General features: G+C 35.0%; 1 protein-coding gene across 1 annotated transcript in view; it reads right to left on the bottom strand.

Annotated features, from left to right (window-relative positions):
- Positions 1 to 592: 592 nt before the first annotated feature.
- Positions 593 to 13,857, bottom strand: part of Alkal1 (ALK and LTK ligand 1) — a 40,450-nt gene continuing 27,185 nt past the window's right edge. The window contains exons 2-5 of the mRNA XM_047527290.1: positions 6,110 to 6,163; positions 4,140 to 4,220; positions 3,000 to 3,080; positions 593 to 934 (exon numbers count right to left, since the gene is read on the bottom strand). Of these exons, the coding sequence (XP_047383246.1) occupies positions 3,016 to 3,080; positions 4,140 to 4,220; positions 6,110 to 6,163 (200 nt within the window). The 3' untranslated portion in view covers positions 593 to 934; positions 3,000 to 3,015. The remainder of the gene's footprint in view (positions 935 to 2,999; positions 3,081 to 4,139; positions 4,221 to 6,109; positions 6,164 to 13,857) is intronic.

Raw genomic sequence — 13,857 nt, 5'->3', positions numbered from 1 at the left:
ATACATGTCTTCATGACATCCACACCAACAGCTGGAAAGTGGCAAAAGCCAATGTTTGTGTGACCTCTGAACTTATAAGAACTCATGCTTTGTCTATTCTTTAGAAGGATGGATTTTTAACTGTTTTTCTGTAGGTTTCTGATTTTTAAAATTGTTGTGTTTAAATGAAATTAAATGAATGTGTCAGGGTATTTTGTTGCATTCTGAACAGAGTACCCAGTTTTCTTCCACCCTCCCATACCTCTCTCCAGTCCAGGACAATTAGATTTCTTTCTATTTATAAAACAGTAATACCATATAATCTAACTTCAAAAGACAAAGATTGTCTCAGTGTCCTGTTTATTAGTTCAGAAAATACATATTTATGTACATATACATGTACAGTAATCAAGTTTTGAATATCTTTCATAAAAAAGCACAAATTTTTTATATTTCAGTTTTAATAAAATTCACATTTCAAATTAATGTAAATAAACACAATAAATTCTTAATAAATGCACTTAAATATTATTAAATAAAAATTATAAAAGTGGACTCTACATGTTGACAAATATTAAAAATCATATACAAAATGCATTATTGCTCACTGACACTCTTGGACATAATTTACATATTCAATGTTTAATATGGAATGTTAATTATATAAGAAAATAATATTCTTAGCAAAAATAAAGTAGAATAGCATAAATTTTAATATTTTATTTGCAATATGTGATTTAAACTCTGTTTTTAAAAAACTATAAATTACTATATACGAAAAGATAAACTAAGAAAGATTCCATTCTATAGTAGCACACAGGTAATCTGCTATTTCTGAGGGTCCCTTATTTTACTCAGGTTAACACTCGCAAAACTAGAAATTTCATCTCTTTTTATATTTAGTATGATTCCAGGCACATTTTCTTCAAATTTGATTTGGATCCTTAAGAAATGCCTGTGGGAGAAAAAGAAAAATAATAATGACCCACTTTTAACACACATAAAATTTATACTTTTAATAGTTACATATTATTTTGCTTAAATAATCTTTGGACTCTTAATTTACAATCTAATCCTAAGACAAATACATACATACACAGACAAATGTGTTTGTGGAGAAGGAGAGGTTCTATTAGAGACATAAAATGATTTCCCTATTAAAGTTTTATGATATCTAGACATACTCCCCAAAATGAACTTGATATCACCTAATTCAAAAATTCCTAAAATTTATTTATCTGAAATATCATGATTATAATACCTTGTGAAATAACTAAAGTAACATCTTTTCAAAAATAAAAAGATAATTATAGAAGGAATTACTAAATCTCTAAACTCTACAATGAATCATACTTATCAACACTGCCTTCTTTAACTTCAGTCCCACGAGAATGCAGATTTATGTGGAATATTGTATTTTTATTTTCATTTTTTTGGTGGTGCTGGGAATTGAGCCCATAGCCTCAAGTATGCTAAGCATGTGCCCTACCACTGAGCTATATCTCTAGCTTCATATTTTAAATTATAATACAATATTTGTTTCAAGTAACTTTTCCATATTATGTTGATTTAAGGACTTCATATAAATTTACTCATTTACATAAAATATATTAAAAACCAAGAAAGAGATAAATATGCCTTGATGTAAGTCAACAGCCCAATGAATTTTCTTGATTTATTTCTCTTTTGTATTATTCAAAAGCTTTGAGACAGGTTGAGAGTAATTAACTGAAGCATCTTACCACTGAATATTGAAATGATCTAGCTCATTTTTTTAACTGTAAACATTCAGAATCAATACTGCTAATTAGTATTAATTTGTAATGGTAGTTTTAAAAATAAGAATAACAACAACAACAACAAAGAATCATCTTGTGAGTTACCACACGTACTAATAAATTGGGCATTTTAAATTATAGTACTTAAACATTATGTTTGCAATAATAACTTCTGTAATTTAAGTATCCAAAAGAATTCATTAGAGCGATGCTTACAACATATGATATCATTGTTCAGAAATTGAGGTCAGAATTGTTTCAGTAATTGTCACAGCAAACTTGTGAGATGTGTTAAGTGAATCCCTGTGAAATTACTTGGTACATATTGAGTTTCACTGACCAGTATAAGATATTCACAGAAACTTCTAGAGCTACATGTACTTCATGATTTCCATTCACCATCTTAACAGAGGAACCAGTTTATAAAGGGATTTGTCCTTGGTACTGAAAATGCTAACCAAAATATGTTGACTTAATACCACACTTGAACTAATGAGAAAAAATATTTGCAAAGAAATGAATGTCTTTCAGTATTTTGCATAGATTTATGTTTTTGTAAATAAGTGTTAAAATTTACATGAATTTTTTTTATGATTGAACAATTATTCTATTCCCATAGGGCTCCTAGGGTATCAAATAGTAATCTAAAGCAGATAATCATTAAATGTTCATTATATCCTTAATCTTTTGCTTGCTGATTTTCTTTTCCAATATCTTCTCCCTGTTTGTACTCACACTATGTAAGCCAACATTTTAACACCAACTTTTATTTTTATTATATCTTTTAACCAGTTATGAAAAGATAGACCTGTAAGTAGTTCTGCTCGTCTAATATCTATATGCATAATGTTTCCACATAACAATAAAATAACACCCAAACCTGTTGAACAAGTTTTAAAACAGTCATGGCAGGTAAAATTGCCAAAAAAGTTATTCATCTTATTTAATGCAGTCAATACTGTGGACATTTTAAAATTAGTTGATAAAACAGTGTATTTCAATCAAGTTAAAGCACAGTGAAAAATCCAGATTAAGCTCACTAGGTGGGGATTAGACCAGCTTCCTGGATTCTTACATTGTTCAAAATTTGGTTAGACTGTTAGGATTGGTGATGTAACTTAGTGGAAATTGATTACATGCTTAGAATGTGGAAGGCCCTGGGTTTGATCCACAGAATCACCAAGAAAAACAAAAACCAAAAATGAGTATTAAACAGCATAAGAAAAATAAAAAAATACATACTCCCAGGGTAGGTTTTCTAGGTCTGTGAGCAGAGTGGACTCACTGCCAATCTTGTAAGCAACCTGGCACATCTTTTGTAATCTAAGAGAAACAGTAGAAGGTAAATTAGGTATATAGTTACTATAAATGTGGGGAAAATCATGTTAATTATTGTCACTAATCCACATAACAATAGGTATAACTTAAATAGCACTTAATATATCAAGTGCTGAATATGGATTTTTTCCCCCCATTAAGTCCCCCAGTAACACATTAGAAAAGTATGACTCTTAACTTTAGAGAAAAGATCCTCAAAGTGTTACTTCTCCTATAGCTGGGAAGCAGTTTGGTCCCAATGCCTGAACTTTCTGCCCCACACTGCACTATCATTTAGGGATTTTTGCCTTGAATCCAATGTGCTTTGTTTCACTGAGCCATTAGATGTAAGTTGTTTATGGAAAAATTACAACAAATCTGACTTGACAACCTAAGTAAAATTAAATGTTCCTCAAGATGAGCAATCTAGTTAATAAGAAACAAAATACTTAAAATTTGTTTTCTTTAAAGGAAAGTTTAGGCTTGGAAAGGAATTTAAAAACAGCCAACTCAGTTACCACACATAATCATACTTTTGACAATTTAAATGATAACGTTTTAGTACTATGTTTGGAATCATTAACTTCAGTAATTTAAGTATCCAAAAGAATTCATTAGAGCAAACTTTACCACACATCATTACTCAGAAAACTTCAGCACCCTTTGTACTAATGACATGATATCAAAAATATTTACTTTAAAATAACTTAGGAGGAAATTTTGACTTACACTCCCTAGCCATCTTACTTTTTTTTTTTTCATTTATGTGAGAGAGCACTTTATTTATGCCAAGGAATTTGAATAATGATAAAAGGTTTCAATCCTAACAAACACTTGGTCTTTAAGGAAATCTGCTATTTTCAGATTTGGATATATTCCCAGCTAGAATGTGATTTTGTTCTTATAGTTTCAACAGCGCACACAAACCTTAAGTACTGGCAGTGTTATAAATAGCATCTCCTGCAATGTTTAGTCTATTATGTCCCACCCAAAGACGGTTAAAGCTTAAAATTACATGCATTTATTGCTGGATAGGTTTTAAAAAAAACTGTCCAAGTGACTTACAGGCTGGCACTGAGCAATCCCTGGTATTGTGATACAGTCTATGGAAATGTTTGCTACATTCAGCTGAAAATGTGACTGGCCCTAGAGGACAGGAAAAGAATGCTTATTATAAACAGAGGCATGTTTCCCAAACAAATTGCTAGTACTTTATGGATCAAAATAATATAACTGTAGTTTACATCTTGCCTGTCCTTAAAAGAACTTGCTCAAGAGTTCTTTCCCTCTTCCCCTCACCCAAACTCTGTGGGAGGTAAAGAGTTGTGATCCCTGAAAAACAATATAAATTCATTCCGCATTCTTAACATCTCACATAATGGAACCTTTGCTTTCAGTAGAACCCTCTAGAATAACTGGAAGGTAAAAGCACCAGATAGAGGAAAGAAATTTGTAGGGAACAAATTAAGTGGTTGTGGAGAACATAAAATCAATATCCTTGGTTTTTACTTTTTGTTCTTCAATTTTTTATTTAATAGGAATTAATGTTTATGTGCAGAGACATTTATTCCATTTAAAAAAATTAAAATGACATGTGTCTTTAATTTTAGCGTCAAGGACTACTATAAATTGGGCAGGACCTTGAGACTTCCCCCACCTGTTCATATGAATTTCCGGTAAACTTCATCAAAACTTTCATACTTCCACCAGAAGTCTGCATTTTATGAAGAGTCCACAGTCAGGACACTGAATATCCTTACGCTCACTCATGCTGCAGGTGGATCTCCACTTGATCCTCATGACCATCATATTAAACTAATTAATAAATATGGCCCTCAGATTTGATTGAGTGGGAAAACTACATTTTTCCCACATGATAGGTCTGAGCTATAAAACAATAAAAGGTAGTTGAGATGATTAGGAACAGAAAGCCAATAGCAATAATAAGGACAGGCTGTTGGTAATAAGTTAAGTGATTTTCCAGAACTTGGGGCATAGGATGAGATGAAAATGATTCACAAAGTTGATAGGAAGATGGCAGTGTAGACAGAGCATTTAATCTGTGCTTAAGGTGTGGCATATTGCTGGGCACATCTGTAATCTCAGTGACCCGGGAAGCTGAGGCAGGATGAACACAAGTTTGAAACCAGCCTCATGAATTATTAGCAAGACTCTATGTCAAAATTTTTAAAAAATTTTTTTTTGGAAGGGTTGGGGATGTAGCTCAGTGATAATGTGTTCTAGGTTCACCTAGCACCACACATTAATGAATTAATAAAATTAAAAAGATGTGGCATATGCAAGTCTGTCTCTCCCCTGTTCAAGAAACTTCTATTGCTCCCCATTGGGAACACAGTCTGCTGTCCTCAACATGCAACATAAGATTGTTCACAATGCTTCCAACCTACCTTTCCAGTTACATATTTGTCCTTTGGCCAAATGCATCCATACCTAAATTCGCCCACAGTCCATTCATACCATCTGCCTGTCCTTCCTGAAACTACACTACAAACCTTCATGCCTTGCTCAATGAATTCCTACCGATCAGAATGTTTATCTATCACCCTGGGAAAACTTAATTCATCTTTTAAAGTCCCACTTATATATGCTCACTAAAAGTCTTCCTTGGTGGTTCTTGGTTAAATTATTCATTTCCTGTGTGTCCCTAAAACATTGTTTATACTTCTATTATTAAAATCTGGTTTATGTTATTGTTCACATAAGTTAAGAGCATTTTTCCATGTCACCAGCTGGACTATGAGCCTCTTCTAGACATTTATCTTCAAATCCCCAGTACCTAACATAGTACTTTGCATACAATCTTCTTAAATTTTTATTTAGTTTGCAGTGCTGGAGGTTGAAGCCAGGGGTGGTCTACCACTGAGTTACATCCTCAGCCCCTTTTATCTTTTGAAACAGGGTCTCACTAAGTTGCAGAGGCTGGCCTCAAACTTGCAATCCTCCTACCTCAGTCTCCTGAGGAACTGCATATAATTTTTTTATTTAACTGAATCACTGATAATTTGTATGCTTACCTGTGAAGTGCTTTATGAATTTGTCTTTTAAGTTCAAATCTCTTGGAAATATTTCTGAAAAGAATAAAAAAGACTTTAGAATTTCTGGAATGATTTCTACTCAAAAAAATATCCGTAATGTGCTATAATTAAAAAGCATGAAACATGAATCCATGGCAGTTTATGTAACTGATCTCAACTCCACTTTTCCTGCCCTGACCACTCCCTGGCTCTAGAACTCAGTGGAGCTCACTGCTCCCCCACTCTACCAGGGCACATACAGACCTCTCTGAAGTGCACAGCCATGATTCAACATCTGACTTTCTGGTTGCCCAGACCTGTTTCCCGCCATGTTCGCCAGGCTCAGCAAATGACATCATACTTTACTTGGGCTCAGATCAAAAACTAAGTTATACTTGATTTCTTCTTTCCCTCAACATACAATTTAGCCTGTTTTATAGATTTCATTTTTAAAAAATTTATCCAAGACCTCCTGTCTCCTTCATTAAAACAGACTAGTCCAAACCATCATAGTTTTGTGACTCTTCTTTGGCAGCCAACTCCTCCCTATAATCCTTTTCCCCTGCAGCAGCCAGAGCAAACAAATTGAAATACACTTCAGGTCAGGAGACTCTCCCACTTAAAAGTCTTTGAACTTAAAATAAAATAATTTTTAATAATCAAACTACATCTCAGACTTCAATTGTACTCACTAAAAATGTGCCATCCAGAAAATGTAATATGGAACTCATTTAGAAGAAGAGAAAACTTAAACTTGAATAAAATACTTGAACTTCAAGGTTGATTGGCAGTTAAACACTTAAACTTAGATTTTTTTGGTTACAGATTGACTCCTGTGAGTGTCAAACATATTATGAATATAACAGGAAGTGAACATTTGTCACCTCCCCAGAGGTGAGTCTAAGCCACCCCATGGAGGAGGCTGACTTCACTGAAACCCATGGGGAGAGAACCTTGGAAATGAAGACACAGGAGTTCAAACCTGGGAGCTAAAGGGGAGTGTGGGTGCCTTCCCCAAAGAGGCAACTCCCCGGATTCTGGTGAGTTCAGGGCAGGATTGCTATCCACAGGCAGTAGTGCAGAAATCAAAGCTCCTCTCCCATATGACCACAAGCACCTGCACTTTACAAACAAAATTCATATAGAAAAACAAAGCAGAAGTGCAAATGAAAGTATTTCTTTATCTAAATCTTTTGGTGTTGTCTTCAATACTCTTCCAGCCTCAACAAGAATTTATACCCCATACTTCCTGAAACCAAACAGCAGATCAGCCTCTGTGACATCGGTACACCATGTGTTATTTGACCAGGTGGCTACATTGGTGCTTTCTGAAAGATGAGTCAGCTAAGTACAAAAGCTGTGACTGAAGTGTGTTTAAAGACTTTATATATAATTCAATTTCCAAAAACATTTTAGACTACCATTTTAATCTATAGACACTGAGATAATGATGACATTCAGGTTTGTAAAGAATTACACATTTTATGTGAATTTTCCTTCTTTTCCATCTTCATAACATATGTTGTAACTTCTATCAAAGTCACATTCTGATTAGCATGAGAGTACAGGCTGCCTGTCCATCTCTACTACAGTACTGTAGTCTTCCTGAGGAGAGAGATGCTGTTTTGTTTACCTGTTATCACCTACAGCATGCACAATCCTGCTTTGCTAAGAGGGGACAAGGAACTAAAGACTGAAGGGACTGTTACCTTTCAAATGGAAACAATCTAAGCCCCACTTGTGCTCATAATAGGCCACCAAGAAAACTACCATTTTAATACACTTGGCTTTTAATTTCAAACTACAAACATCACACAGTAAGGTAAGGATGAACAGCAGGTTGCTTTAACTGAAACTGAGATGTGGTATTTGACACCTGAAGTAATGAGAAAGAGATAATTAGTTAAAAGGGATGGGAAGAGGGAAGAACTGCTATGTGCTCAGGTACTTGAGAAATGTCCAGTTTGGCTAAAGAGAGAGAAGGAGACAAGGCTGCAGATGAACATGGGCCTCATAGTCCTTCACACACTTTGTACTTAATTCTGTGGCTGATGAGAAGGCAAAGAGTTTTAGGCAAGAGAATGATATGGTCAAGCTTCATTGAAAAAAAAATTATTAGCAAGAAAGGAAATGGAAAATTAGGTCAAAGGATGCAAAGCTGCATTTATATAGAATGAGTAAGTTCAAAATCTAATTAAAATGTGAGAAATACGATTATTAATATTGTATGGTATACAGAATAATTGCTCAGAGAGTACATTGAGGTGTTACTACCAAAAAAAATGGGTGAGATGATATGTCAATATGTTAATTTGCTTGACAATTCTAACCATTTCTCTGTTACACATTTATCAAAATGTCATGCTGTATACTTTAAATTATATGCAATAAAAATAAAATTATACACAATTCAATTTTTTTCCAATAAACATGTTAAAAATAAAATTTCAAAAGGTTGTGATGCCTGGCATGGAGGAGCAAGAATAAACGCAGAGACAATTCCAAAGTTTTCAATATTTTAATTTATATTGAATTGCACTCTTCTGTCCTTAGGTTGGCAAATGACTGCCCATGAGCTGAATCCAGCATTATATCTGTGCTTGTAAATAAAATTTTATTACAACAAGCATGTCCATTTCTTTACATGTTGTCAATGGCTGCTTTTCCACTACAATGGTGAACAATGTAGCTGTTACAGAGACAGAATGACTCACAAAGCCAACATTATATGCTATCTGACTCTATAAAAGTTTGGTGACCCCTGCTCTGTACCACACTCTTCTTTGTATTCAATCAAGCTAAAAGAGGCACCAGGGAACATAATTCTAAGGAAGAGAGTGAAGAGATGCTTTTCTGTGCATACTCTTTTTAATGCTTTTTACTTTTTGAATATAAATCTGTACTAAATTTTTCATAAAAACTAATTGATTGAAAATAAATTTGTGGGTTTTTCAAGATGGCGGACTAGAGGGGGACTGCATTTCATGTCACTCCAGGACTCTGGATTCAAGAAGAGGAGGTATTGAAAGACTCAGGACCAGCTCAGAGTCGCCAGATGGGGCAGTAGTCCTGTAACACAGGGAACTTCATGGAGTAGAGTTGCCCAGTGAGACTCCCCCACTGGAGCTGTAAACCCAGACAACCGGGAGCATTGTAGAGGAGGGGCCACTCAGCGAGAGGCTTCGGAGCAGAGCAAGGGTCCCAGGACCAGGAGGTAGTTCTGACCACAGGGAACGTCGCAGTGGAGGGCTGCCCAGCCCAGGTGGTAGTTCTGGACCGAAGGAAACTTCTTGGAGGGGAGCAGCCCAGCGAGACTTCCCCATCGGGTGAGTCTTCCCCACTGGGCGAGGCTTTCCCATAAGGGCGGTAAGCCAGAGACACAGGCCCAGACTAGCCATGCCCCAGGCCACAGTCTACTCCCCCTTTTGATTGACCATCAGTCAACAAGTGGAGGTGCCTCTGCTCACTAGCAGGGAATATACCCCACCTGAAGGCAACCACCTCTAGAGGGGCAGCTTCCTTGTGGAGCACTGCATTATCAAGTTCCTCCAAGACTTCAGGCTACTGAAGGCTAGGAGGTGAGTTATTGAAATTCTACAGAGACACTATAAGTCAATAGGGGAAATCTGCAATATCAGAGTTTCACCACTAGAGGGGTAAATACTGACCAATATGAAAAACAAGGGAAGAAAATGTCCCAAACAAACCAAGAGGCTACATCAATAAAATCCAATTACAGCATGGCAGAAGAAATGTCAGAAAGGGAGTTCAGAATGTACATAATGAAAATGATCAGAGAAGCAAACGATGAGATGAAACAGCAAATGCAGGCTTTGAATGATCGCAACAATCAACAGTTAAAAGAACAAATGCGGGAAGCAAAAGATCATTTCAATAAAGAGTAGGAGATACTGAAAAAAAGAAACAGAAATCCTTGAAATGAAGGAAACAATAAACCAAATTAAAAACTCCATAGAAAGCATAACCAATAGAATAGAACACCTGGAAGACAGAACCTCAGACATTGAAGACAAAATATTTAATCTTGAAAGCACAGTTGACCAAACAGAGAAGATGGTAAGAAATCATGAACAGAATCTACAAGAATTACGGAATATCATGAAAAGGCCAAATTTAAGAATTATTGGGATTGAGGAAAGCTCAGAGAAACAAACCAAATGAATGAAAAATCTATTCAATGAAATAATATCAGAAAATTTCCCAATCTGAAGAATGAAATGGAAAAACAAGTACAGGAGGTTTATAGGTCTCCAAATATACAAAATTACAACAGACCCACACCAGGGCACATTATAATGAAAATACCTAACATACAAAATAAAGACACAATTTTAAAGGCTGTAAGAAAAAAGAATCAAATTACATTCAGGGGGAAACCAGTACGGATATCAGCAGATTTTTCAACCCAGACCCTAAAAGCTAGAAGGGCCTGGAACAACATTATTCAAGCTCTGAAAGAAAATGGATGCCAACCAAGAATCTTATACACAGCAAAACATACCTTCAGATTTGACGATGAAATAAAATCATTCCATGATAAACAAAAGCTAAAAGAATTTACAAAAAGAAAGCTGGCACTACAGAACATTCTCAGCAAAATATTCCATGAGGAAGAGATGAAATACAACGATGTAAATCAGCAAAGGGAGGAACTATCCTAAGGGAATAGCAAAATAAAGGAGAAACCAAGTTGTGTCAAAAAACAAAACTGAGTCAAATAACCGGGAATACAAATCATATTTCAATAATATCCCTGAATGTTAATGGCCTGAACTCATCAATCAAAAGACATAGACTGGTATACTGGATTAAAAAGAAAGGCCCAACAATATGCTACCTGCAAGAGACTCAACTCATAGAAAGAGATACCCATAGACTAAAGGTGAAAGGATGGGAAAAAACATACCATGCACATGGACTCAGCAAAAAAGCCGGAGTATCCATCCTCATATCATATAATGTGTTCTTCAAGCCAAAGTTAGTCAGAAGGGATAAAGAAGGACATTTCATACTGCTTAAGGGAAGCATAAATCAGCAAGACATAACAATCACAAATATCTATGTCTCAAACAGTGGCTCACCCGTATCCGTCAAACAAATCCTTCTCAATTCCAGAAATCAAATAGATCACAACACAATAATACTAGGTGACTTTAACACACCTCTCTCACCACTGGACAGATCTTCCAAACAAAATTGAACAAAGAAACCATAGATCTTAATAACACATTCAATAATTTACACTTAATGGACATTTATAGAATATACCATCCAACAAAGAGAGAATACACTTTCTTCTCAGCAGCACATGGATCCTTCTCTAAAATAGACCATATTTTATGCCACAAAGCTACTGTTAGCAAATACAAGAAAGATACTACTTTGTATTCTATCAGATCATAATGGATTGAAATTAGAAATAAATGACAGAATAAAAAACAGAAACTACTCCAACACCTGGAGATGAAATAATATGCTATTGAATGATGAATGGATAAGAGAAGATATCAGGGGGGAAATAAAAAAAATTCTTAGATGTAAATGAGAACAAAGATACATCATATCAAAATCTCTGGGACACTATGAAAGCAGTACTTAGAGGAAAATTTATTTCATGGAGCACATTCATTAAAAAGAGAAAAAAATCAACAAATAAACCACCTAAGACTACTGTTCAAAGCCCTAGAAAAAGAAGAACACAGCAACACCAAAAGTAGTAGAAGACAGGAAATAGTTAAAATCGAGTTGAAATCAATGAAATTGAAACAAAAGAAACAATTGAAAAATTAACAAAATAAATACTTGGTTCTTTGAAAAAATAAACAAAATTGATAAACCCTTAGTCACACTAACAAAGAGAAGAAAGAGAAAAATCAAATTACTAAAATTCAGAATGAACAAGGAAATATCATGACAGACACAAGTGAAATACAAAATATAATTAGAAGCAATTTTGAAAATCTATACTCCAACAAAATAGAAAATCTTGAAGACATCAAAAGGTTTCCAGAGGCATATGAATTACCTAAACTGAACCAGGAGAACATACCCAATTTAAATAGATCAATTTCAAGTAATGAAATAGAAGTCATCAAAAACCTACCAACAAAGAAAAGTCCGGAACCAGATGGGTTCTCAGCCGAGTTCTACAAAACCTTTAAAGAAGAGCTCATTCCAATACTCCTCAAAGTATTCCATGAAACAAAAGAGGAGGGAACCCTCCCAAACTCATTCTATGAAGCCAATATTACCCTGATACCTAAACCAGACAGAGACACACCAAGGAAAGGAAATTTCAGACCAATATTCTTTTTTTTTTTTTTTTTTTTCTTGCGGTGCTAGGGATTGAACCCAGGGCCTTGGGCTTGCAAGGCAAGCACTTTACCAACTGAGCTATCTCCCCAGCCCCAGACCAATATTCTTAATGAACATTGACACAAAAATTCTCAACAAAATTTTAGCAAATCACGTACAAAAATATATTAAAAAGATAGTGCACCATGATCAAGTGGGTTTTATCCCAGGGATGCAAGGTTGGTTCAACATCCAGAAATCAATAAATGTAATTCACCATATCAACAGACTTAAAGTCAAGAATCACATGATTATTTCAATAGATGCAGAAAAAGGCATTTGATAAAATACAGCACCCCTTCATGCTCAAAACACTAGAAAAAATAGGGATAGTGGGAACATTCCTTAACATTGTAAAGGCCATATATTGTAAGCCCATGGCCAATATCATTCTAAATGGTGAGAAACTGAAAACATTCTCCCTAAAAACTGGAACAAGGCAGGGATGCCCTCTTTCACCACTTCTATTCATCATTGTCCTTGAAACTCTAGCCAGAGCATTTAGACGGACCAAAGAAATTAAAGGGATACGAATAGGAAAAGAAGAACTCAAACTATCCCTATTTACTGTTGACATGATTATATATTTAGAGGAACCAGAAAACTCCACCAGAAAACTTTTAGAACTCATAGTGAATTCAGTAAAGCAGCAGGATATAAGATCAATGCTCATAAATCTAATGCATTTTTATACATAAGTGATGAATCTTCAGAAAGAGGAGTTAGGAAAACTACCCCATTCACAATAGCATCGAAAAAAATAAAATACTTGGGAATCAATCTCACAAAAGAGGTGAAAGACCTCTACAATGGGAACTACAGAACACTAAAGAAAGAAATTCAAGAAAACCTTAGAAGATGATAAGATCTTCCATGTTCTTGGATAGGCAGAATTAATATTGTCAAAATGGTCATACTTCCAAAAGTACCATACAGTTCAATGCAATTCCAATTAAAATCCCAATGACGTACCTTACAGAAATAGAGCAAGCAATCATGAAATTCATCTGGAAGAATAAGAAACCCAGAATAGCTAAAGCAATCCTTAGCAGTAAGAGTGAAGCAGGGGGTATCGCAATACCAGACATTCAACTATACTACAAAGCAATAGTAACAAAAACGGCATGGTATTGGTACCAAAATAGACAGGTAGATCATTGGTACAGAATAGAGGACATGGACACAAACCCAAATAAATACAATTTTCTCATACTAGACAAAGGGGCCAAAAATATGCAATGGAGAAAAGATAGCCTCTTCAACAATGGTGCTGGGAAAACTGGAAATCCATAAGCAACAGAATGAAACTAAACCCCTATCTCTCACCCTGCACAAAACTCAACTCAAAATGGATCAAGGACCTTGGAATCAGA

The sequence above is a fragment of the Sciurus carolinensis genome, chromosome 1, assembly GCF_902686445.1.
Source record: "Sciurus carolinensis chromosome 1, mSciCar1.2, whole genome shotgun sequence".
In the NCBI taxonomy this organism is placed as follows: Eukaryota; Metazoa; Chordata; class Mammalia; order Rodentia; family Sciuridae; genus Sciurus; species Sciurus carolinensis.
This window is presented reverse-complemented; position numbering and strand designations above follow the sequence as displayed.